At 46.3% G+C, this 26,556-nt stretch overlaps 2 protein-coding genes across 4 annotated transcripts in view; one reads left to right on the forward strand and one right to left on the reverse strand.

The window, feature by feature from the left end:
• Positions 1–2,018: 2,018 nt before the first annotated feature.
• On the reverse strand, positions 2,019–5,437 carry SOWAHA (sosondowah ankyrin repeat domain family member A). The gene has a single exon (XM_075900340.1). It carries the CDS (start codon positions 5,120–5,122, stop codon positions 3,542–3,544), a length of 1,581 nt encoding a protein of 526 aa, XP_075756455.1. The 5' UTR covers positions 5,123–5,437; the 3' UTR covers positions 2,019–3,541.
• A 13,256-nt stretch (positions 5,438–18,693) lies between these two features.
• Positions 18,694–26,556, forward strand: part of SEPTIN8 (septin 8) — a 79,368-nt gene continuing 71,505 nt past the window's right edge. Inside the window, exon 1 of one of the 3 annotated variants that reach the window (XM_075900343.1) lies at positions 18,694–19,200. Coding sequence is in view for 2 of the 3 variants with exons in the window: in XM_075900342.1 (XP_075756457.1) it covers positions 19,171–19,200 (30 nt within the window). In the remaining variant the exon portion in view is untranslated. The remainder of the gene's footprint in view (positions 19,201–26,556) is intronic. The other 2 variants (XM_075900342.1, XM_075900341.1) reach the window with 2 other exon arrangements.

The raw sequence follows: 26,556 nt of genomic DNA on the forward strand, positions 1-26,556 counted from the left end.
AACATTATCAAAGATTCCAATAAAATATGAAAATGGATTGAGCATATCCATATTGTATCACTCAGAATGATAAAGGGCTGAGTCACTCAAGTGATAATTGTCATGCATGAAATATGCGCTGAATATTTTTATTAGCTGACATGCCTTTACTTTGCAACATGGCTGCAATATCTCAGGCTTTGTAGTGTCTATATTTGGGCTGAAGGAATAGAACAAGGGCTGTGTCTAGACTGGCATGATTTTGCGGAAATACTTTTAATGGAAAAGTTTTTCCATTAAAAGTATTTCCGCAAAAGAGCATCTAGATTGGCACAGATGCTTTTGTGCAAAAGCATCCGTGCCAATCTAGACGTGCTTTTGCGCAAGAAAGCTCCGATGGCCATTTTAGCCATCGGGCTTTCTTGCGCAAAAAATTAAGGTGCCTGTCTACACTGGCCCTCTTGCACAAGTATTCTTGCACAGGAGGGCTTATCCCTGAGCAGGAGTGTCAAAGTATTTGCGCAAGAAGCACTGAATTCTTACATTAGAATGTCAGTGCTCTTGCGCAAATTCAAGAGGCCAGTGTAGACAGCTGGTAAGTTTTTGTGCAAAATCTTGCCAGTCTAGACGTAGTCCTTTGGGTGCATCTAGACTAGCATGATTTTCCGCAAATGCTTTTAACGGAAAAGTTTTCAGTTAAAAGCATTTGCGGAAAAGTGTCTCTAGATTGGCACGGACGCTTTTCTGCAAAAGCACTTTTTGCGGAAAAGCGTCCGTGCCAATCTAGATGCAGTTTTGCGCAAGAAAGTCCCGATCGCCATTTTCACGATCGGGGCTTTTTTGCGCAAAACAATACCGCGTTGTCTACACTGGCCGTCTTGTGCAAAAGCATTTGCGCAAGAGGGCTTTTGCCAGAACGGGAACAGCATAGCATTTCCCCAAGAAGCACTGATTTCAGACAGTAGGAAGTCAGTGTTCTTGTGGAAATTCAAGCGGACAGTGTAGACAACTGGCAGCAGCTTTTGTGGAAAACCTTGCCAGTCTAGATGCATCCAAGGTGTTTACTGTCCAGTGGGCTACAAGTAAATCTTAAGAAATTCATATAGGGTTATGTTGCATTTATTTCACAGCTTTTTCATCTGGAGGAGTGAGAGTTTTCACTTGATTAAGGTTAGTATCCATTATATTGATCATGTTGACTCTAGCAGCTACAGAGCCAATTGGCTCTTTTTTTAAAAACTCTACTGCTGCCAAATATAGCAAGCATGAGGTGCTTGGTCATTAACATTTGCCTACCCACTTGATTAGTTCAATAGATGAGCAGGGCCCATCCAGAACAATCCATTCTCTTCTGAGATAAGCAGGCCCAACACTGGCCCTGGACTGAAAAGTTACAGTTGAGATGAATGTGGCCCACTCCATATAGGGTTTTTAATTAGAACAAAAAGAGGCGGGGAGGAGAGTAAGATGCCTCTTCCATCTGCACTGGTAGTGCAGGATAGTTTGTGGAATGTTTCAACAAATCCCTTTTATGCAGACAGAGAAGGTATTGGGTTTAATTCCAGGTTGAAATAAAAAACCATTCTAAAAGTTACTGACTTGCAAAGAATTTCAGAGTGCACAAGCAATGTGTCATTGCAGAAATTTGACCATCTCATGGGAATCTAATAAAGAGAGCAAACACAGTTATACTATCAGCTTTGTACTCTTGGGGTTGAATGGTATACTAGTTTCTGAAAGCTTTCCTTTTAGAAAGAGAAAATTATTGTGGGCTAATAGACTGGTCATAGGAGTCAGACCTGGATTCTGTTCCTAATTCTGCCCAAGACCTTCAACTTTCTTCAATCTTGGGCAACTCAGCTGACCTCACTGTGTTTGTTACCCTGGTCTAACTTCTTAGATGGTGTGACTCCACATCACTCCATAGTCAATGGACCTAAACCAATTTAGACCCAGATCTAAATCCCAATCTGTCCCTCCATTTATAGTATAGGATAATATCTCACTACAGTAGCGAAGAGACTTAAGATCTTCTGAGAAAAAAGTACTGCATAAATACAGACCATTTAGTCCTCTTTGTTAAGTCCTTTAGGTTCACCATAAACTTTGAAATGAAGTCAAAATGCATAATTATATACACAGAACCAGATATTAACAAATTTATTTAGTTTTTTTTAAATATTTTAATACACAACTTCCCATTGGAAATATCACATGGCACTAAACCCAAAAGTTACATGCTCAATGGAATTACATGTTGCACTGTGTGAACATCAAGACAGAAAAAGGAGGCATGGGAGGGGGGGAGATTTAGGTCACTGATTCACACTGTTCAGATACACATTGTTTTAGTAGAGGTCATGCAGGCATTTTGTTATTAAATACCCATCATCAATACACCTTGGTTTTATAATTCTTTATTATAATTGGGTCAAACACACAACAGTTAACATTCACAGGTCAAGCAACACACAAAGTCAACTAAACATGTATTTCCAGTTGGCTATCTTCATATAAAAAAATCCCTAGTCTGAGGAAAATTCCCCTTGTTCTTAGTTTTTCACCTGAATGTCCTGCTATCATACATTTTAAAAAGACTGTTCGGTTCTTTTAAAGATACATTTGTTAAATTACCATCACACTTAAAAGTTCACAGTATTATCAAAATAGCTGGTTACCACCATCTGTTTTGTGGTCAGAAAGTTTTAAAAAATTGCTGAAGACAACTATGGTAATCTAGCATTTAAATTGAGGTAGACAGGTTAGTGTTTTGATTGGCCAGGGTTGCTTTTCTCATTGCATAAGTGGTTTTGTATTTGACACATAGTTAAATACATTTGACAACAATTGGAATAGATCCTACATTTCTAGAAGAGAAGTTTGGTTTTAAAAAATTAGAGCACTAAATCTTTTAAAAAGCAGATTTTCCATTACCAAACTAATGAGAAATATCATACAGAATTATGCATTTTCCTTAGTAACTTGTTATTTAAACCTGCAGGATAAAAACCCATTTTAAAGTAGATTTGATCTATCTTAAAATCAAAGTGTAAATAAAATGTGCAACAATCCCTTACCCTATTCCTACTTCCCCACTCAAAGAATTACAAACTCACTGGAGGAATTTGTGGATTAAGAAGATTGTATGTTTAAGCATCATAACCTGTCCACACAAAGTTTTTTTTAAAAGTATTTCAGCCATTAGGCATAGAGTCAGGGAGTCTTTGTGGATTAAAGTAACAAATCCCTACACAGGTAGGTACAGTATTTTAAAAAGACTCTTGTTTTCTGGGGGTCTGATCCAGCTTTGCTGAAATCAATGGAAAGACCACCATTGACTTAAAAATGAGCTTTGAAATCAGACCCTGTGTCAGTGGACCAGTTAAACAGTTTGGGAGGAAGGAGGAAGAAACAGACTTCTTCTGTGAAAGAAGGGCCTAGACTCTCAAAAGGTATTTAGGCACCTAATTCATTGATTTCTATGGGCGTTAGGACCTAGGTATCCATGAATATCTGGACTCAAGAAAACTCCTCTATATTACTTTGATTTCAAGCAGGCAAACTAGTGACTGAAGAACAGCTCAGAAACTGGTCGGCGTTTCACTGCAGCTTCCTCCTCCTCTTCTTCCATTGCTTCGACAAGAGAAGAATAAGATGGGAAAGTCCCCCTAGTCTTTGACTTCTTCTTTGAGCCAACAGATGAGTTAAGGAGCTTATTAAAGGAAGAAGTCTTCTTCAAACCTCTTGTTAGATCATAGAAGACCATGTCATCAGATAAGACTCCAAGGAAGGTGCTGGTGGAGCTCAAGATAGAAGCAGCAATTTTGGGATTTTTCTTGGTTGGAAAGGCATGTCCAGCACTGTTTTGAAGATCAGGATCACCCAGCAGATATCTGACTGCATAAGACGATCCTTCCTTTAAGTAGTGGTGTGGCTTTTTCCCACTGTAGTCTCTCAGATTAACTTTGACATTGTATGTCTTGACCAATGTGGCAATGACTTCTTCTTGCCCATGAATGGCAGCAATGTGGAGGGGAGTGTAACCTCCGAAGGATTTGGCATTCACATCAATCTGAGCGCCACCTTTCTTGGCCACCTCAATGATCTTCCCCACCATGTCACAGTTCCCACTCTTTGCTGCCCAGTGCAGAGCTGTGAACCCAGATATGAAGTCCCTTTTCCCTGCCAAATTGGCATCGCTCAGCAAGAGGCAATAAAGCTGCTGGGACCACTGGCCGCTGGCAGCTTTCACCAGCCATTTGTGCTCCACGGATTCCAGGGGCACAGCAGCAATGCAGCCCGTTTCTTCGCTCACTTTTTGCGTCTTGGACACCCTTCGCAGGTAGGGTGACCTAGCACCAGCCTCCTCCACCTGCCTCCTCTTCATGTGGGGCGATCGGGGGGTGGCCTGCTCAGGGAGGCCCCAGGTCCCCACTTGCAGCCAGTCTTTATCCCCAGGCTCCTCCTCCTGCCTCCGCAGCTCCTCAGGCCCTCTGGCAGGCTGCGGGCAGCGAAGGGGCAACATGAAAGGTTTCTGGTCGGGCGCTCTCTTGGGGAGCCCAGCCACCCCCGGGGCCGGAGCAGGTGCCTCGTCCTCCTGGCTCTGGAACATCCCCCTCAGCTGGGACACAGGCTTCGGGGGCGGGCTGCTCTCCGGGGCTGGGGACACGCTCCTCTCCGGGACCGGGGGCGGGCTGCCCTCTGGGGCAGGGGACACGCTCCTCTCCGGGACCGGGGGCGGGCTGCCCTCTGGGGCAGGGGACACGCTCCTCTCCGGGACCGGGGGCGGGCTGCCCTCTGGGGCAGGGGACACGCTCCTCTCCGGGACCGGGGGCGGGCTGCCCTCTGGGGCAGGGGACACGCTCCTCTCCGGGGCAGGGGGCTCCCCATCGCCCGGCTCCCCTCGAGCCTCGCATCGGAGCTTCTTCCGCAGCACCACGAACTTGGTTCCGTCCAGTTCCCGCACCACGGCCAGGCTGTTCACCAGCGCTGTGAAGCGCTGGCGGCGGGCGGCTCGCTCCTCGGGCTCGCCGGCCTCCAGCAGCGGCTTGAAGCGGCCCCGCAGCTCCGAGTTCCGCACCTGCCCGCCGTGCTCCCGCAGGAAGCCCAGCAGGGCCTCCCGGCTCGGCTCCGGCTCGGCCATGCCCCGTACCTGGGCGCTCCTCTGCCCGGCGGCGGCCGCTCCCAGCCGGAGAGAGCGAAGGCACCGCGAGCGGAGCTGCCTGGGAGTTGTAGGCGGGACGCCACGCACCTGAGTTTAACCCCTGCGGCGCCCCCTGTGCCTGCCCCCGGCTGCGGCCCGGCGGGGTGGATCCGCCTGGGTCCTGACCGATCTGCCAGAGGCCGCCAGGCGCAGGGATTGGCGCGGCTCCGGGCTCTGCCTGGCAGCGGCAGGGTTTGGCCGCAGCGTGAACAGAGCGCATCGCGCTGGGCGTGTGGCCCCCTGCGGCGGGGCGTGTAAACCGGGCCCTTGCGCGGAGCCCCTCCCTGCGTCCGAATCGGCTCTGCCGGGGGGGGGGGGGGGGGGGTTATGCGCCCCTCACCGTCGTGTCTGAGCCCCGCGGAACTGCGGCCAACTGATTTAGTTGGGATTGGTCCTGCTTTGGGCAAGGGGCTGGACTTCATGACCTCCTGAGGTCTCTTCCACTCCTAGGATTCTATGATTCTAAGTAGCCTGTGCTCAGGAGCACTGGTGTCAGCTGTACAGACATCAGATAATTCAGCCTGATGTCTGGACACAGGTGGGGAAATCGAGGCACGGAGGACTAGGGTAGGTCTTGAACACTGGTAGGATTGCCAGAAGGTTTAACAAAAAATACTGAACCCCCCCCCCCCAAAAAAAAACAGGAAAAAAATCTGTCAAGGAAAATAAAAGGGGGGAGACCAAAGTTGTTAAGCAAAAGTTGCACCACTGCCTCCAGTTAGGGGCCACACATTAACCCCCAAAGCACCCACCTCTCCCCCTGAGCCAGGCCCCCCAGTCTCCCCATCCCAATGCACTCACCCCTCCCCCAGAGCCAGGTCCCCGTAATACCCCCCCCCATTCCAATGCACTCACCCCAGCCTCAGAGCCAGGCATCCCCAGCACTGGGAGCGCCCCACCCCAATCAAATCCCCCCTCCCGCAGAGCAAGGCACTGGAGGAATGGGATGGCCAGGTAAGTTAATCTTCCGTTTAAAGACGCTGCTCCTGCCGCCTGGCCCAGCTGCCTCCGCTTGCAGTGTGTAGAGGGAGGCATTAAGTGACCAGCTCCATGGTTTCTGCTGGTCATGTGGGCCAGAGCAGTCTGCGCTCCACTCCCACCCCAGCCCAGTGCCCCACTAGCATGGCAGCAAGTGCCACCTCCTGCCCCCCCTTCACTACGACTCTGCCACGCTCCTCACTCCCACGCCCCTGCTAGATGCAGCAGGGGAAAATTGTCCCCTCTGGGCTTCCATCCGAGGGAAATACTGGACATTTCACATGTCTGGTATTTTCTGGTTTTTTTTTTTACCGGATGGAGCCTGCAAATACCAGACTGTCCGGGTGAATACGGGACACCTTGCAACCCTAAACACTGGCCGCTCCCATTGATCAACATCTGAGTGACTCACCCAAATACCCACAATAGGGGCCAGTCCTACAAGTGGCTCCATAAGGCTCCACCACAGGATCCTGGCCTAGATTCTAACTCTATACTGTGTTGCTTCTCATTGTTAAGAAATCAGTCTTGTTGGACTGACTCTGCCTGCAGGGTCTTTACCCCAAAAGGCAAATGGACCCTATTTTGCAAATTCTGAGCAATCAGTTCAGCTGACTGAGTTACCTGAGTGTATGTGTGTGGAGCGGGAAAGGGTGCAGACAATCACTTTTCAGCATTTTTTAAATAATGCTTCAATCCCCAGGGAAATGCAGCTACCAGAATAGAATCCCTCCAATTGTTTTACCAGTGCCAACTAAACTACATGACAAGTGAGATAAAATGTAGAGATTTAAGAGCTTGGTCCTGAGAGATGCTGAGCAGCCACTGTCTAACCTATGTAAACATAACTCCAATTTCATGCACTCCATTAACTTTGGAAGGTAATTGAGCAAAGTTTTGTCTCATAACACATTAGTTCCACTGTTCCAGCCATGTGGAGATTGCTTGGACTGAGTTAAAAGTTTCTTTGATTTACTTCTACCCCATAATTTTTGTATCCATTATTATCAAAGCAGTGAGACAGCTTTAGATACAATTTATTTCATAAAGTTAAATCTTTGTTTCTGAAAAAGCTTTTATTGATATTTGAACATCTGACCAGTTGTGATTCTTGTGAGTTATAGACTCTCTTATCTGCAACAAGGTAAGAAAAACATATGAATTAAACTATATTACATAGCTAAAAATGTCAATAACCCACGGACGTTAGTATTTCAGAAGGTAGCATTATAAATATGTTGCCATAACTGTTATTTCTACTTGCATTTTTTATGTCTTGGAAACAATGTAATATAAACCACTTCTAAACCCTGCATCTTTTACCATTCCTAGTCCAGCCTTCTTTGTGGTCTTCATCTTTCTCTGCTCCCCATTCTCCTACTCATCTGGCACTGACTTCCTTTCTCTTCCTACCCTCATTACCTTGGGGCAAAAGCCTTCTTCTGCAGCTCTCACTGGCTGCATGGAATACCATCTTTGTGTCTTTTCACCCTTCTCTCTGTCTCTTCAAATATCATCTGAAAATGTATTTCAGCCCTTGACTACAGCTGCCACTGAGCCTATTCCTGAAAGTATCTGTGCTGTGCCAATGTTCTTTCCTTTAATTGTGTGTGATCTTATCCTGCCTGTAGCTCTGTAATGTTCCTACACTGATTACTTCTCACCTAACACTGCCTCACCAGGCCTGTCCTATTGTTTACACAGTAACCACACAGAGTATTTTACTGGTGTTGTCTGTTGTGTGTGGTATTTTACTAATGCCATCCCTGCATTAGTAATGCCTGTTTGTTTATAGCAGCCCCATGCTGCTGCCTGGCTTACTGCAGAGAGCTAATAATAAATAAGCGTCCAAAACTAATTGCTATGACTTGCTAATGAGGTTGGTTATTAGAATCTAGTGCAGACATATGAAAGCCTCAGAATTCATTGTACATCTTTTGTGGTGCAAACTTTTCCTCGTACCTTGTGCCTATCTTTCACTTATAGGGCTCGTCTACACTGGCCCCTTTTCCGGAAGGGGCATGTTAATTTCAGAGATCGTAATAGGGAAATCCGCGGGGGATTTAAATATCCCCCGCGGCATTTAAATAAAAATGTCCGCCGCTTTTTTCCGGCTTTTAGAAAAGCCGGAAAAGAGCGTCTACACTGGCCCCGATCCTCCGGAAAAAGCGCCCTTTTCCGGAGGATCTTATTCCTACTTTGAAGTAGGAATAAGATCCTCCGGAAAAGGGCACTTTTTCTGAAGGATCGGGGCCAGTGTAGACGCTCTTTTCCGGCTTTTCTAAAAGCCGGAAAAAAGCGGCGGACATTTTTATTTAAATGCCGCGGGGGATATTTAAATCCCCCGCGGATTTCCCTATTACGATCTCTGAAATTAACATGCCCCTTCCGGAAAAGGGGCCAGTGTAGACGTAGCCCTAATGTTCTGTCTCTCTTGGAGAAAGAATAGGTGCATGCCAATGGAGAAGAACCAACAGGGTTTTTGGAATTCTCTCTCTTATTTTACAAACATTTGTGGAAAATTTGGTGGTGTTCCAAGAAGGCACCATTGGCACCGGTTAAAGTCAAGCAAGGTGCATCTGTGCCCAGGGTGCCTCTGCACTAAGAGCTCTGAAAATCTCTGCCATTCTTTCTGGAAATCAATACAGTTCACTGATGCCAGCTACTGTGTAAACGTTCCTGTAGTCTGCTATGTGGAGTGGACATCTCCTTTGAAAGTGACATCCGGGTTGGATACTTAATGGATACCTTGAGATCTGCATGGATGCTGTTGGATATTTGCCCATTACAACTACATTGTTCCCCTTACCCAAGAAGTTATTGTCCTCTAACCACCAGAACCCTAGCTGCAGTAACTTGTGAAGGTTTACTACTGAGCGTGGGGGGGGGGGGGGGGAAACACTCCACATAGGATCAGCACTCTGGTCTCCTCATATAGCCCGTCCTCACTCCACGCAGAGATCTAGAATCCTGTGGAACTTCTGAATCACCTGGGATTTTCTCCATCTGTGGGAAGAAGATGTGTGACAGAGGTAATATTTTCCCTTTCCATGTTCCTCAGCTGGGATCAGTGAATGGGGTATCTCCTTCACCCACAGAAGTGTAGGGGAGCATAGGAAACGTATCTTGCATTGTGATGGATGTGAATGGGTTTCCCCAGTTTAAATACTCTGTCCTACAAACTCTTCCCACAAGTTATGCTCTTCTGTGCTGCGACTAAGGACTCGTTTGCACTTATAGCCACCAAGTAGTGCTTACAGAAAAAGCTACTCATGTCAACAGGAGAGCTTCTCCTGTCAGTGTATGTGGCCATGTTGATAGGAGAAACTCTCCTGTCTACACTGGAGGTCAGGTTGGTATTACTGTGTTGCTTGGCAAGGGAGGATTTTCCACGCCCTGAGCAATATAGTTATACCAACATAAGTCAGTAGTGTAAACCAAGCCTCAATTACATATACTTATGTTTTCCCTAGGTTACAATGTTTATATTAATGCATGTGTTTATCTTCCCAGACTCTCATTTAGTGAGTGTCTGGTAGGCCTGGGTACTATTCCTTCCACCAATTACAAACAAAATATAATATAGCGGATAAACTAAGCTGTACTAGTCTCATTTGTTCGTATGTTGTGTCCCTGGCTGGCCCTCCGCTTCTGTCTGGCTGAGTGTTTCGAGTCTTTTAACTTTAATTCCCTCGGACTAGGAGTGGCCTCATTTCTATATTTGTTCATCCCCCAAGCACAATGGGGCTCCCAGCCTAGTTGGGGACCTTTGGTATGACTATAATATAAATATTTAATAATAATGATGATGATGATCCTGGAGTGGTGGAAAATAGTGCAGTCATGTGCAGAATCCTCACTATACTATTTTGGGTTTATGCAGCTCCTCTCAGTTTTAATTGGATTTTAAAAAATATTGTCTATTTGTAGCTTGCTGGGTGATGCTAGACTAGTCACTGCACTGCTCTGTGCCTCAGTTTCCCCATTTATAAAAGGAAGTTAATCTTTTTTCGAAAGCACTTTTGAGGTTTACAGATGAAAAGCTCTATATAGGAGCTGGGTATTAGTAATGAGTGTTGTAGAATGGCAAATACTTGGCTTAATTTTATTTGTTGATACATGGTTCAGATCTGGTGATGGTTATTTATTTATAGACAAGTCCCCTGGGATTTTCTGTCTCTGTGGTGTTTAGTGATTGGTTTAGTTTGTTTCTCCATAACTGATTAAGAAGTAGATTGAGTTGCAGAAATGATGCTGACTGATGATGTCTCTGACTACCATAAATATATTCAGGAAAAATCTTTTAATTCAGAGAACAATCAGGCTGGAACTGTATTGGTATTGGGCACCTAATTCCTTTGAAAATTTCAGCTTCAAGGGAAATTTTGCCTTTCTCTTTTTTCTTTTGCCAAAACCCGAAAAAGCAAGTATTTTTGGATTGGTTATTTATGGAACACTGCAAGCTGCCTCTTAGATGATCTCGAGTTAACTGTTATACATCTTGGTGTTTCCAATTTACTAGCTAGGACAGAAGAAAAGTACAGAAAACAGAAAAAAAACTTTTAAAATGTTCTGCTATTTATATTTCAAACCAAACTTTGCAGCTCACTAACTCTATATCACAAACATTCAAGAGTTGTTTGCTTTCCATGTATTTGACTGGGAATCGTTATGGGTGTTTGTGAAATATAGTACATCTACGAACCCATCAATATTGCCACGTTGGAAAACACACCTAACTGTGGGCATTTTGCCATTATCCTCAGCGGCAGGAGGATCATACTGCATGGTTGCAACAACTCAAATGATGCAAGACTAAAAAATGAAGTGGGAGATCTGGCAGCCACATTCAGGCTCTGGAATCACAGTCATATCTGTTAAATCTCCAGAGTTAAGGTGGAAGCTTTGACAGTCCGGTGCTCCTGATCCTTGCCACATGAACAGTTAAACAAAGCTGCTAAATCAAAAAGCCATATAACTTTCCTCTGAGCTGAAAGAAAGGTTAGGCATCATATTGCAATATGGAGGAGAAGAGGAAGGAAAAATGCAAGGATGGATGAGCAGGGAAGATTCCAATCTTCTTCCAGCATATGGAGTGTTGACAGGAGAATCCTGCTTTAAGAAGATTATGGTTTTCCCTCTAGCCTATATGGCACTGGGCATTAATGAAATTTGTACCTTCAATGGGGAATGATAAATTATTCTCATATATGAAATCCAACAAGGATGACCAAAGTCACAATTTTCCAGTTTCATTGTTGATATTTCCCTGTTGTGAAACAAAGGGTGAGCTATGTGAAGCCAAAGAGTTCTTCCTTTGTTCCAGAGAGAAACACAGTAACTTTCAATAAAACAATCAAACAGAAGTCTGTGAAGGAGGGAAGACATCTAGAGATACAAGGCATTATGTGATGGAGTGAGGCTCAATTGAAAATCAGGGGGTTCAAGGGCCAGTTCTACAGAACATTATTAAATGGACAAAAGCAGATAATACTTACATGGTATTTGCCATGTAACCAAAAGATTCTATTTATTCAAATTATTGCCTGTTGTTCCACAGAGTAATTTCCTTGGAACTGATTCTAACCTCCCCCTCTTCCCCCAGTAAATAGCTCTTTAGTCCTCCTAAGTTCTTCCCATTGAAATTGTTGTGTTCATCCCCATTGAAATAATCAGAGCATCAGCTTCAATGAGGGTGGGAGAACTGACCTGTTACATCTCAGGGGGGTAGCCGTGTTAATCTGTAACTTTAAAAAAATGAGTAGTCCTGTAGTACCTTAGGCTACGTCTAGACTACATCCCTCTGTCGGCAGAGGGATGTAAATGAAGCACTTCAAAAGTGCAAATGAAGCTGGAATTTAAATATCCCGCTCTTCATTTGCATAATCATATAATGGCGGTCTTTTGAAAAAGTGCTATTTCAAAATTGAAACCGCAGTCTAGATGCAATTCTTTCAAAAACTGGGCGCTTTTTTGAAAGATCCTGTAAACCTTGAAGTCTAGACTGTGGTTTCAATTTTGAAATAGTGCTTTTTCGAAAGAGCGCCATTACATGATTATGCAAATTTAACGCAGGATGTTTAAATCCCAACTTCATTTGCACTTTCGAAGTGCTTCATTTACATCCCTCTGCCGACAGAGGGATGTAGTCTAGGCGTAGCCTTAGAGACTGATAAAAATAAATACACAGTATCATGAGGTTTCATGGGCAAAATCCATTTTCTCAGATGATACAATATATATATATTTTTTGTTAGTCCCTAAGGTGCTACAGAACTACTCATTGTTTCTGGCCTCTTATATTTAGGAGTCAGAGGATAGGGGTCTGTTCCCATCCCAGCTATGCTGGTTATGCACTTTCAGACCTGGGCAGTTCACTGGGACTGCTTCCAGGGGTAAAGTACAACTCCAGGTGTGTGAGGTGGGAAAACTGTGCCTGATTTGCTGAAGAGCTGAGCACCTGCAGCTCCCCTGGACTTTAGCCAGAGCTGCAAGTGTTCAGCACTTCTGAACCATCCGGCCTTATAAATGCAAAGTATTGTTGCTGTTATTAATGCTATTCAAAGCTACTTAGCTCCTCAGTGGGCTTGAGCAACAAGTGTGAAACCACACCAGTTCAAGCCATATTGCAGTTAAAGGCAGAAGGAACCATTTAATGTCCACCAAATATTCATAAAAACTACTTGTTTGGCCTGTATTGAATAACATGCAAGAAAGCAAATCCAGCCAGTGTAGGTGATACAGGAAGATGAAGGGTTTTATCCAGCCCTGAAAAATATGTAACCATTTACAAAAGGGCTGCATTTGGCTTTGGCGAGGCATGTGTGTGAAAGCTAGGAAATTAGGAGCAAGGCAGTCACTTGCTCAATGTGCCTACACAGGGGAGTAAAAGGCCACAAAGTGCTTCCTTTTCTCCCCTGCACAGGCTACCTGCATCTTCCTAGGTTACAAGGGATGGTGGAGGAGGGGGAAGAGAAGCTGCCCTGGTGGGACTGCTGCTACTCCTTTGTTTCTGTGGGTGGAGTCCTGACTGTTTTACTCTCAATGTCTCTCCCTCACACTGGATTGGGACAAAGAGGAAAGCTGCAGCAAGGAAAGGGCTGGTGATGCAGAGTCCGTCACTCTCTTCCTGGGCAAGGAAGGAACCAGGGATCCAAATGTGAATATTCAGCTCATTAGTGGCTCCCTGTTCTGTTCATGAGATACCTTACATAGGGTTTGTTGAAAATCTACAATATCGCCTTAGGTAAGTGTTACATTCAGTAGGCAGAAATATTCCAGCAAAGTTAAAGATCCTGGCAGGAACGCCCACCCATCCAGCTCAGTAATAATATAAATTTAATTCACGAGTGCTTAAGAACAATCTGCAGAATGATAGGTGTTTTGAAACCTGATGGGTCTGAATCTCCTGTCTGTTACACCACTTCTACACCAAGAGAAAGCCATTAGTTGTACTGCTGCATAGCTTATGTAGAAGAATAGAGAATCAGGCACTCTACCCTTAAGAACAATGTGTCCTCTGAAAAAAATAAGATTTTAAAAATAAAATTCTCATGTTGTCTGTCTCTCTAGACATTTATCTTGTGCTGATCATGGAGCTAAGCAGTTATCAACGCAACCCCTTTTGAGAAAATGAGAAGAGGCATATGCCTCAGAAGGCGAAAATGTTTCAACAATCAGGCACTATCTTCACTATAAATACAACAATCACAGGATCCAGCTACTACAGGATGGTCCCTTGACCCAGTTATATCTCTGGATTTTTCCCTCTCCTTCCTCTCTTTTTCTCTCTATCTTTACTCTGTTCGGGCTTGATCCAAAGCCCATAGAAGTGAATAGGAGTCTTTCTGCTGCCTTTAATGGGCCTTGGACCATGCCCTTTTTGCCAGAAGGAAAGAATCTTGTACCTGCAAAGAAAAGAGAAAAAAAGTTATGTGCATTTTTTAGTAATTCATTTTGCTTTTTTATGATGTAATAAAGAAGGTCTGCAAAGTTTTCTTTGCCTTTTTAAGAAATCTGCTTGTTGTGCACATTAGAAGGATCATGCCCTGACTTCCCTGTTTTAGCTGGAAGATTTCTTGGAGGACTGTTAGAACCTGTTGGAAGGAGACACCAGAAGAAAGCCAAGACAACCACCTGAGCAGCTGAGAGAGGAATGGACTTAGTGAGATTTTTGCTGGTTTGAATTAACATCTTTTAGCTCAAACTTCTGACAAACAAATCAGAGGGGGGGAGCTTTGTCGGTGAAGGATTCAGCAGGTCTGTGCCATTGGTCCAGAGCTGAGTTATCAAAGTCTCTAGCAAAACAGGGAAGATGAGACCTTGTATTCCCAAAATTACAGAACAGAACTTTTTTGAGAGAGAGGGCCAGTCAGGGAGAGAAAATAACCGAAGCAGGTTTACTTTATACATCATACATGAAGAATCGAAGGTGGCCACGGGCATCTTTTTTTTTTCAGCTTATATTTAAAATTACAAAAGAAGGCTCTTATCTTGTATGTAAGCAATTTTGGACTTGATCCAACGCCCCCTGAAGTTAAACGCCTCATTAAAGTCATTAAAGTCAATGGGACTACTGCCAGGCATAAAGTTATGAACATGTTAGAGTGTATTCAGGATCCAGCCATTAATGTGTCTGATAAATCCCATATTAAGAAAAGAACCCTTAAAGATGACATCTTGACAGCCTTGCTTTGGGCATAACAAGAGCATAGATTAAGAGAGCAGGAAACTGCTTGGAAGTGAATGTACAAATATGAGAGGGGCTCAGACAAAGCCATATATTTGCCAAAGAGTAGTGGATGTCTCATACTTTGATGTAACCCACAGTGCAGCTCACTCAGATGATACCTACTCAGAAAATTCCTCCAGACTGCTGCAGTGAGAATATATCCTAGCACTTTCATCAAAGGGCCAGATTTGTTATACAGAACATAGATGACCTTTGCCCTCCTCAGTCCAGCTGTCTCAGCTACCTCTGATTTTCATACCCTGCGCTTTTATTCCTCCAGTTTAAGCAGTCATAGGCTTCTCCAATTGCCTGCAAAATGATTCAGGTTGGTCACAGGAATGATGAGAAGAAAGATCATTTGGATTAACATGCAGTTTTATACACTTAGGCTATGTCTACACTGGCACGATCTTGTGCCAGAAATATGCAAATGAGGCTAAGCATGGAATATCGCCATGCCTCATTTGCATATCTAATGAGCTGCCATTTTTGCGGAAGAGACTCTTGTGCCAGAAGGAGCGTCTACACTGCCCCTTCTTGCACAAGAAAAACCCTCTTGCGCAATGCTGTTACGCTGATTATTTTCATGAATAATGGCATTGTGCAAGAGGGTTTTTCTTGCGCAAGAAGGGGCAGTGTAGACGCTCCTTCTGGCGCAAGAGCCTCTTCTGCAAAAATGGTGGCTCATTAGACATGCAAATGAGGCTCAGCAATATTCTACAGTTAGCCTCATTTGCATATTTCTGGCGCAAAATTGCGCCAGTGCAGACATAGCCCTCCTGTACCACAGCAAAGCAGATCATTATACAGGCAGTCCCCGACTTACGCGGATCCGACTTATGTCGGATCCGCAGTTACGAACGGGGCTCGCCCCGGAGGACACGGACTGCGGGACCTCGCGGTCCTGCCGCCCGTGTACTCCGGAGCTTTCTCCGCGTCTCCCTGGTCTGCAGACCAGGAAGACGCGGAGCAAAGCCGCGGAGGGGCTCAGGCAGCGGGGCAGCCCAGGCGCGCCTGGGCTGCCCCGCTGCCCGAGCCCCTCCACAGCTTTGCAAAGCCTCGGGGAAGCCGGCAGCGGGACAGCCCAGACGCCCCGCGACTGTCCCACTGCTGGCGTTCTTAGCGGCTTTGCTCCCCGTCTCCCTGGTCTGCTGGTCTCCAGCAGACCAGGGAGACGGGGAGCAAAGCCGCAGAGGACCCAGGCGGCGGGACCGCGGTGCGTCTCAGTCCGCTGCCCGCATCTTCCTGGTCTGCTGGGGTGGGGGGGAGGCGCAGCTAGTAGGCCCCCCCCCCAGCAGACTAGGCTTTTCTCCGGACGCTTGTGGCAGAGCAGCCGCTCTGGGCTCTGGTCAGTTTCAGCAGTGGCTGAATCAGGACGCCTGGGGCAGAGCAGATGGGGTGCTGCTGGGTTGGTCCAGTAGTGCCGAGGAGCGGCGCTACTGGAGCAACCCAGCAGTACCCCATCTGCTCCGGCCCAGGCGTCCCCAAGTCAGCTGCTGCTGAAACTGACCAGCGCTGACTACAGGAAGCCCGAGGCAGAGTTGCTCTGCCCCGGGCTTCCTGGAATCAGCTGCTGATCAGTTTCAGCAGCAGCTGACTTGGGGACGCTTGGGGTTCTTAAGTTGATTCTGTATGTAAGTCGGAATTGGCGGTCAGTTTCAGCAGCGGCTGAATCTGGATGCCATTTCCGACTTACATACAGATTCAACTTAAGAACAAACCTACAGTCCCTATCTTGTATGTAACCCGGGGACTGCCTGTAATCTAACACTACCTCATTGTTGATATTTATATTGTGGTAGTATCCAGAGGCTCCAATCAGGTTCAGATAACACATGTAACACACATAACACAAAGATGGTCACTCTCCAAAGAGCATACAACCTAAGTCAGCAATGGGCAACTTAGGATAGTGCGTGGGCTGCATTAGTAGCCTTCTTCATCTCTGTGGGCTGCAAGATTATCATACCCAAAGTGGTCTCCCAGGATAGGGTAGTTTGCGGGGTAAGCTGATTGAACCACAGCAGCGCTTTGATTGGTGCAGAGGGAGTGCACAGCTTTCACAGTCAATGTTGTATTTGCAATCAGCATGCACCTCACTTCCTGTGTCCTTGCTTTATGTTCATGTCTACTTTATATTCATGTCAACTTTTTCCCCTTATCTGTAAGGGAAATCGATATGGATGGAAACTAGCAGAATCTGGCAATCCTACATGTGAGCAATGGTAAACAAAGTGTCTTGCAGACCACACATTCAACTTGCAAGCCACAGGTTAGCCACAACTGATATAGGTACAAAATGAAAGACTGGAGGGAGTACAAGGTCACTGTGAGTTAGGGTACGTCTAGACTACATGCCTCTGTCGCCAGAGGCATGTAGATTAGGCTACCAGACATAGGAAAATGAAGCGGCGATTTAAATAATTGCCGCTTCATTTAAATTTACATGGCTGCCGCGCTGAGCCGACAAACAGCTGATCAGCTGTTTGTCGGCTCAGCGCGATAGTCTGGACACGCGGGTGTCGACATCAAAGGTATTTGTCGACCACCCAGGTATGCCTCCTGGGATGAGGTTTACCTGGGTGGTCGACAAATACCTTTGATGTCGTCACCCGCGCGTCCAGACTATCGCGCTGAGCCGACAAACAGCTGATCAGCTGTTTGTTGGCTCAGCGCGGCAGCCATGTAAATTTAAATGAAGCGGCAATTATTTAAATCGCCGCTTCATTTTCCTATGTCTGGTAGCCTAATCTATATGCCTCTGGCGACAGAGGCATGTAGTCTAGATGTACCCTTAGATAGCAATGGAACCAACAGTGATTTCAGTTTTAATTTGTTCATAGACTGAGAGCTCAGGTCTGTAAAAGCTTCACTAGTGTTGATACTATCGTGCTTAACTGGAGGGGAGATTGAGGGGTTTCTGAATATTAGTTCAGTAATGTCCATAAAGCATTTTGGATCCTCTTATGGAAGGTACTAAAGAAGCTATTATTATTTAAAAGACACTGCTGATATCAGTGTGATTTTGTGGGTACATAATTATTTACTCTCAAGCACCCAAACATATGCTAGGCGTGCAACAGAGAGAGCTGATAATCTACATGAAATGTAATGTTTACAAAATTAATAACTGCATTAGTCTGTATCTGCAAAAACAGCAAGGAGTTCTGTGGCACCTTAAAGACTAATGGATTAATTTGGGCATTAAAAACCATTTTGTCAGATGCATCCAATGAAATGTTTTTTACTCACTAAAGTTTATGCCCAAATCTTAAGTCTTCAAGATGCCACAGGATATCTGGCTGTTTTTTAAAAATTAGGTCCTCTACAAATGGGGAGAATTGTCCCCTCCCTGCTTCCTTTGTTGCAGAAAATGGAAGGTGGGAAGTAAATAAGGAATAAAAAGCTTGAGCCTCAGTGGTTAAAGTTTGACAAAGTCGTAAGCCACAGAAAACTCAGGCCTTATAATGGGATGTGCTGGGCAGCCTTAGTATCAGGTTGTGCTACCAGCCCTGCCCATGACAGAATTCGGATGCTGTTGATATAAAGCCCTGTGCAAGCCACCACTATCCATGCTCCAAACAATTTACCATCTCGCAAGACAAGATGCAGTGGGCATCCCGGCGGAAAGCCTGACGCTGCGGCCCCTCCCTTCTCCGTGAGGTGACCAGACTCCTTCCCCTCCTGGCAGGCCTGGTTAGTCACCTGTCAGCGACGCGCCGAGACCCTCCTTCGCGCCTCCAGCGGGCCGTGGCGGGAGCACGGTCCCTCCCGTCATGCGGGGCGCTGGAGAGCCAGCCCCGTGTTACAGCCCTGCCTGGCTCAGCCCCAGCCCTCGCTCCCTCCGTGCTCGCCGGGGCTCCCCCGGGGAAGGCGGCGCTGCGCCCTCGCAGCTCGGGCACTGAGGGGCTGGTCGCGCCCGCCCCGTTGCAAACATTCCCCGGTGTCCAGCGGGGCACCGGCTCCGCGCAGGCGGGACTACAACTCCCGGCGTCCCCCCGCGGGCCGGCACAGCCGCTGCCCCCGCAGCCCCCGGCCCCTTTGGCGGAGGAGCCGCAGGCTGACGGGGCGCGGGGGAGGGTGCCTTGGCGGCGGCCCCGAGCCCCGTCCCTCGCTGGCTCCCCCCCAGGCGCGGGGCGGCTCCCCCGGGCCTCGCCAGCCGGCGGAGGGGAGTTTCCAGGAAGTGGCCATATTGGATTCATTCAGCTGCATCGATCCGGGGAGACGCGCGGGGCTCCGGCAGGGCGAGAGACCCGCACCAGGCTCCCCCGCGCCGGCCATGGCAGCCACCGACCTGGAGCGCTTCTGCGTGAGTGCGGGGGCCGCCCCCAGCCCGGCCTGCGGGGATGCGTCGGCGCCGCTTTGTGCGGGGCGCACGGGAAGTTTGGGGAGGAAGCGCTGGAGGCGGCTTCCCCGGGGGCCGGCAGCCGCTGCCCGCGAGGGAGACTGCGGGGGTGGCGGAGGGGAGCGCGGCCCCTCCTGCAGCGAGCTGCGGCTTGGGTCCCCGGGCGCACAGCCCAGCCCGGCGCGCAGGGACGCTCCCTCGCGTGGGTCTCCCAGCCGAGCCCCAGATGGGCTGTGAAGCCCGGATCTGCGCCCTCCCCGGGCTGGGCTCTGCGGGAGGATGCTCCGGGAGTCGGCTGCAGGAGGGACAAGGGGAAGGGGCGGTGTCAGCGGGGCTCCCCGTGGGGATCAGGCGCTGCTCTGTCGGGCTCTGGCTAGGAGGGATTACTTGGGATGTGATCTGCCTAATGCCTTCGAGGAGACGGCCTGGGTGTCTGCAGAGCTGGGTGCCCAGGGCTTTGGCCGACATGTTGCCATGTTTTCACTCTCCCAAAAAGACAGGGTTATTCTGATACATGTTGCAAGTTCTGATGCAACAAAAGGGCAGTCCCGCTGCCTTCAGGTGGAGTCTCCGCCAGTCGTGAAAGAGCCAGGAATCCAGCAGGCTAGAAGGGCAGTCAGATCGTTCTGGGCCCGATCCTCCCAGCTTACCTTGGGCACGCTCAGGTTCTGGGGGGAATCGCACTGAGACCATGTCACAGGGCTGGAAATAGAAATACAGGCCCTTTCAGCAGTTCTGGGCAGAACAGACAATGTCCTCCCCCCCCCCCCCCACGACAAGGTCTACTTGACACTTGCGCCTGCACTGCTGGCATGTTCCCTCTTACTTTTTTCATCCAGGTGAGCAGTACATTTTGTTCTGTGCACTGAGGGATGTGTGGATGTGCACCACCAGTAGAAACAAAATGTAATATATATTTTTAAACCGTTATTGTGTGGATAATGACTCCAGCTAGGACAGGGGTTCCCAAACTTTTTGGTATAATGCCCCCCTTTTTATTTTTGAAAAACCCCCATGTCCCCCACCCCCAATAGCAACAAAACTTGTTGAGCGAAAAAAGGAACAGGACAGCAAAACTTGATGGGGGGGGGGGGGGGGAGGCTGGGTCGCCTTGTGCCCCTCCTGGAATTTCTTCACCCCTCCCCCCCCCCCGTTTGGGAACCCATGAGCTAGGACAAGTTAGGCATTTTAGACTGACTACTCAAAGAATTAAATGTAAGTGTAAGAAATAAAATTTATGAAATACATAGACCAAAGAGCACTAAAATAACACTTTGAAAGAATACAATTACAGACTATATGTGCATTGCAAGAAGTGCCAACTAGTAACAACAATAATACCAGCATGTGTTGGGAGATGAGCATGACAGAGACAAGACTCTGTGTGTGTGTGTGTGTGTGTGTGTGTGTGTGTGAGAGAGAGAGAGGAGTGTGTGTGAGCGAAATCATACAATTATATGTTGGGAGCTGAGTGTGACACAGGACTAGGAATGTGTGTGAGTGGAGGCGGCGGGGGGGGGAGAGAACCCTAGGGAGCTGACAAACTCCACAGGTTCCTGGGCAAGAGGTGCATGTGTGGGGCATGGCCCAATGCTCCTGGTGTAAAGTATTTCCTAGCATGAATAAGGGCTGCAAAATCACCCCCTATTCAAACTTGATTCGGGGCAAAATATTTGTAAATACTATTTTGTTATTCACATTAAGTAGCACAGTATTCCTTGAGGAGTTTAATTGAAATCAACCTAAGGACAACAAACTCAGTCCTTTGTATTATATATTGTAGTAGTGATTCAGTCTGTCAATTTTCATCTATCCTTATAAAAAAACATGTTAAATCTCTGTTTCCCCAGCCTCATGAGATGCTGTAGTTTTGCATAGCTATAAATCCTACTCAGTGTTTTCTACAACACATACTTGTTTTCTTCTTTAGAATAAAAGAAAAAAAAAGCTGATTGTTGAACTCCTGTGCTTGTCATTATCTTATCTAGAATATAGCAAACGTTTGTTTTGTTGGCAGATGTGTTTGGCCCTTGCAAATCCTTAATTGTATAAATGTTGGCATCTAAACAAGAAAGAAACACAGGATATTTTTATAACCAATCTTGTGAGTGCTTTTAGCTGATAAAATTCATTTCCAGTCTGACCTGCACTTTTATAAACAAAATCAGTTATGTTTTGGTATATGTCTTAGTTTTAGGTTGGAAGTTTTAGAGAAATATTGCAACATTTCTACAAATCCCACTGCAGTGTTTTGATATGCTTGTTTGGAAAGAACAGATTACAGACATATAAGGAACCGGTGAGATGTTACATACATAAAATCACATTCTGAAGGTGTGTGTGTGGGAGGTTTAGGCTCAGAGCCAAATAGCAGATGCTAGTATTGAAACTTCTTAATACTATAGATGGAGAAATATGCCTCCAGCAAACAAATGGTTATTCTGCAATACATTTAAGGATACACCACTTCCAGAAGAAAATTTCCATCCAGCCTATTGTAGAATTTCAATATGTGGTTTGGTGCTTACATAATTCATAAAGCTGTTTATAGTTTGTGAATACCATTGTGATGCCAAAAAGACTCACAAAGGAAGTGAATACTAATGTATTCATAGGTATGCATTTATATATAGATGAGAAAAATAAAGCAAGTTAAGACCTTATTTAAAATAAGAAAAGTTATTTGGATGCCAGTTGCATGTAGATTTCTTGAAAAATTGCCAAAGGTTTGTTCTTCATAACTAGCAGCCTATATTACCAGGGCTTGACAAACTATGGCAAAATCTAATTGCCAGCCCCGCACTGCGCATGCGCAAGACCCGCATTGGGCATGCGTGTGCTGCCGGTAAACCGGGTGACCGGCTGAAATCTACTTGCCATGGGCGAGTAGATTCACTGATTTGTTGAGCCCTGTATATTACCATAATGAGTAATTGGCACAAAGAAAAATTAGCTTTGTATTTTAAGGTTTTTTTTTAAAGACGACTTATGTTTTACCTTTGTTTATTGTATAATAAATCTGACAACCATGACTTAGGTGAGGAGTAGAAAGATGGCAATACATGTTGGATAAATTGCTACCACATGTTGATTTGACAGAATTCTGTTGGCTTAAAGCTGTTTTTTATCAAAGGCTTAAAACTGTGTTGGAAGGCTACTCTAAGGCTATGTCTACACTGGAAAGTTTTGATGATGAAAGTGCTGTCGCCAAACAAAAGTCGCCAAAAAGAGTCACTAAATAATATTTACACTGCCACTCCGTCAGCATATTATGTCCACATTATCTCCCACGTTGACGGAAAGAGCAAAGCAATGTGGATATGCATCCCACAGTGCCTAGTATCACCTTCAGTTGTTAGGCACTGTGGGAACTTCCAGTGTAGCACAACACATTTTGGGAATGTGAAAAACCCATCGTCAGCCATCTCTTTGCTTCCCAGATTGCTCGTGGCTTACTTTTGTGTTGTTTGACACTGATAGTCCTACTGTAAGTCCTTGCTGTGCACTTGCGCATCTGTGAGAAATCACAGATTGTAGATATCTCACCTATGCTGTGTTCAATGTGCTTAGAACATCACACATGGAAGCAGAGAACTTAGCGGCAGAGGAAGAAGACTCGGATGCGGGCAACAGTGTGAGTGATATGGACAGCAGTGACTTGGCTGCTCTGTGACCACCAATGAAGAGTAGAGCATCGCTTTTGGGCTAGGAAAACCAGCACTAAATGGTGGGATGGCATCAACATGCAGATGTGGGATGAAGAGCAGTGCCAATAGAACTTTTGGTTGTATAAAGCAACCTTCCTGAAGTTGTGTAATGAGCTGGCCCCTGAACTGCAGTGCAAGGATACCCGAATGAGAGCTACTGTCTTGGTAGAGAAGCGTGTTGTGATTGCTTTGTGGAACTGGCGACTGCTGGTTGCTACCGTTCAACTGCAGATCAATTTGGGGTGGGGAAGTCTACTTTTGGGGCAGAACTCATGCATGTGTGCAGGACAATAAATTGCATTTTGCTGCGTAGGACTGCCTCTGTGAAAAGGGGATGACATAGTGGTTGGCTTTTCTTGACATGGGCTTTCCAAACTGTGGTGGGGCAATCGATGGCCCCCACATTCCCATTATAGAGCCACCGCCATCTTGCCAGAGAGTACATCAATCAGAGGAGGTACTTCTCCATGGTGCATCAGATGCTTGTAGATCACCGTGGGCATTTCACAGACAAATGCAAGGTGGTCTAGAAAGGTGCACAATGCACACATCTTCAGGAACATTGGACTATACAGAAAGCTACAGGTGGGGACTTTCTTTCCAGACCACAAAAGTACAGTGGGGGGATGTGGAAATGCCCATAGTGGTCCTAGGTGATGTGGCTTACCCCTTAGAAATCTGGCTCGTGAAACCTTACATGGGGCACCTGGATAGCAGTGAGACGTGGTGCAACAACTAGCTAAGCTGATGTTGCTTGCTTGTTGAATGTGTCTTTGGCAGATTGAAAGGGAGATGGAGGTGTCTCTGGCAGGCTGGACCTTATGGAGAATCATATTCCCATGATGGTGGCTGCATACTGTTGCTTACGTAATTTGTGTGAGAGTAAGGGTGAAGTGTTTGGATGTGGGTGGAGCACTGAGGAACAGCACCTGGCTGTGCAGTTTGATCAGCCAGACACTTGGGTTATCATAGGGTGGCCATCAATATCAGGGAGGCTCAGAGGAACCACTCTGACAATGAGGGGCACTGATATTTCTGTGTTTTGGGGTTACTTTCCTGCCTCCTTTCACTGCTCATGCTGAGCAAGGAATTCCCATGAAACCAAGGGATGCGACAGGCTTCCACAGGGGCTGGTGTGATTGGGGTGGGTTGTGTCTCACACAATAAACTCATTGAAACCTATATCAGTTTTGTCTTTCGTGATCCCTTTCAATCACAGCCACACATATAAGGTGAACGCTTGATGGTAAGGGAGGGCAAGGGCTATTGGAAAACCTCATAATTGTGTTAACATCCAGCTGTTAAAGTCACAGCAGCTGTGACTTTTAGTGGAGTGTGCTGGCAAAAAACCCATTACCAGACACTGAAAAGGAGTATGTGGGCATAGAGGAAGTGTTGCTGGTTAAAGCATTCTGAATGTGTTGCCAAGGAAGCCTTTTGGTTCTGTTCACTCTGCATTTTCATTATAGACTTCAGCATCTCAGTTTGGTCTTCCATGCACTTTAGCATGCAGTCAGTGGCTTCTGTTCTAGCTTTCATCTCCCTGACCCATCTTTCCTCCCTTTATTTGATTTGGGGCATTGAATATTGCAAAGCATCCTTCTCTAGGTCCTTCATGGTCTTCTCCTGAGTTGATGGAGCCTGTCAGTGGGGAAGTATGTCTGCTTTTCAAGGTTTGGTCTGAAAAAGTAACCATTAACAATAGAGTGACTGTACTGTTCCCGATGAAGATTGAAACATTTTACTAACATGCACTTCTCTGAACTAAATGGGCCACTTTCCCTGTTACCCTAGAGGCAAACACAGTTCTCTCCAGACATTCTGATCATAGTAACCTCTTAGAAATGGGGGATGTGGGAGAAGAAGGGTTGGGTATGAGAGCACAAGAAAGTACAGTCCTTGGTTGTGCAGCAGGTGTACATGGAAACAATTGTAATAATCCTCCACTGGTCCACAGGCTGTCATAACACTGGCTGACATCTCCCAGCTGAAGGATAACAGGAAAACTTGGGCTCTGCTTCTGGGTGCAGATAACACCCCGCTTCTTATGCAGCCAAACTCTGTGACGCCTTGGTTCTGACAGCACAGCATGAGGAATGGTTAGAGAGCGTGTTGTACCACGGGGACGAGGAAACAGCAGCCCCGCCATTGAATCTCAGGGTACATCTAAACTACATCCATTTTTCGATAAAGGATGTAAATTACAGGTATCGAAATTGTAAATGAGGCCAGGATTTGAATTTCCCGCACTTCATTCACATAATGGCGGATGTGGCTTTTTTTTTTTTTGAAAAGTTGCTTTTCAAAAAAAACCATGGTCAAGATGGGGATCCTTCGACAGAAATGCCCCATTTCAAAAGATCCTGTAACCTACCAGGCTGCCGTTATGTAAATGAAGCGCGGGAAATTCAAATCCCGGCTTCATTTACAATTTCGATACATCTAATTTACATCCCTTTATCGAAAAAGGGATATAGTTTAGATGTAGCCCTAGTGAGAAATTTAATAAGTACCTCAGGAAAAGCTTTGACAGCATCTCCCTGCAAGATTCTTTTGATATCTCTGTGTACATCAATGCCCTGTTTGGATATGACACAGACCCAGGCAGGGCTTAGCCAGCTCTGGTTATAGCCTTTGGTCACCGCCTCTCCCCCCTCCATCCTGCTTCAATAGAAAAACTTCCCTTGCATCCCTTTCCTTGTTTTATGTTCCAAGTCCAGCTGCTGCGGAGACGCAACTTGAACCTTGGAACTTGAGAGCAGTTCCTGGGTGCCTGCTGCAGTGAGTCCTGCCTCCTTGTCTGCTTCTGCCGCTTCACCAAGAGCTTCTTCTTCCTGGTCTGGTCAAGTCCTTTGTCTGCTGACTCTGTGCTATGCAAAGTATCCACAGGGACCTTGCCTGTGGCTGTGAGGCTCCCATGCACCATTGCACCCAGTTCTTTATAAAAACAGCGTGTTGTGGGTGCAGCACGAAGCTGGTGGTTTGTCTCCTTCACCTTCTAGTGCGACTGCCAAAGTTCCTTTATCTTGACCCTGCATTGCAGGGTATCTCCCTCATACCCCTCCTCTCACAGAGCTTGAGTACTTTAAAGACTAACAAGATAGTTTATTAGGTGATGAGCTTTCGTGGGCCAGACCCACTTCCACGAAAGCTCATCACCTAATAAACCATCTTGTTAGTCTTTAAAGTGCTACACAGTCCTGTTTTTGGTTTCAGCTGCACCAGACTAACACGGCTACATTTCTATCAGAGCTTGAGTAGTGTGGTTTACGTGTCCCAGTTCCTACCGGTCACTCGCAGTTGTATTTGCACCGATTCTCTACCCCACACACCAATAAGCTCTGGGGTACTCCAAGCAGGAGAGCATCTTGAGCGATAGCCACTCCTGGTTCCCTGAAAAGATGCCATGAAGAGCACTACATGCTGAACCAGCCAGCAGGAAATGAATTTTAAATGTTCCCAGAGCTTGCAGGGTGTGGGGCATGTCTGTTTACCTGACCAGCAGAGTTCAAAGCACTGGCCAGAGTGCCTAACATTGTGGGAAACATCCTGGAGCTCAATAAATTTGAAAAAAATGCCTCCTGTAGTATACATTGCATGATTGTCAACAGTA

Source organism: Pelodiscus sinensis, chromosome 17 (genome assembly GCF_049634645.1).
Source record: "Pelodiscus sinensis isolate JC-2024 chromosome 17, ASM4963464v1, whole genome shotgun sequence".
Lineage (NCBI taxonomy): Eukaryota > Metazoa > Chordata > Testudines > Trionychidae > Pelodiscus > Pelodiscus sinensis.

Bases quoted from the DNA above. Each gene is read 5' to 3' on its own strand.
- SOWAHA (XM_075900340.1), bottom strand. From the start codon at position 5,122: ATGGCCGAGCCGGAGCCGAGCCGGGAGGCCCTGCTGGGCTTCCTGCGG.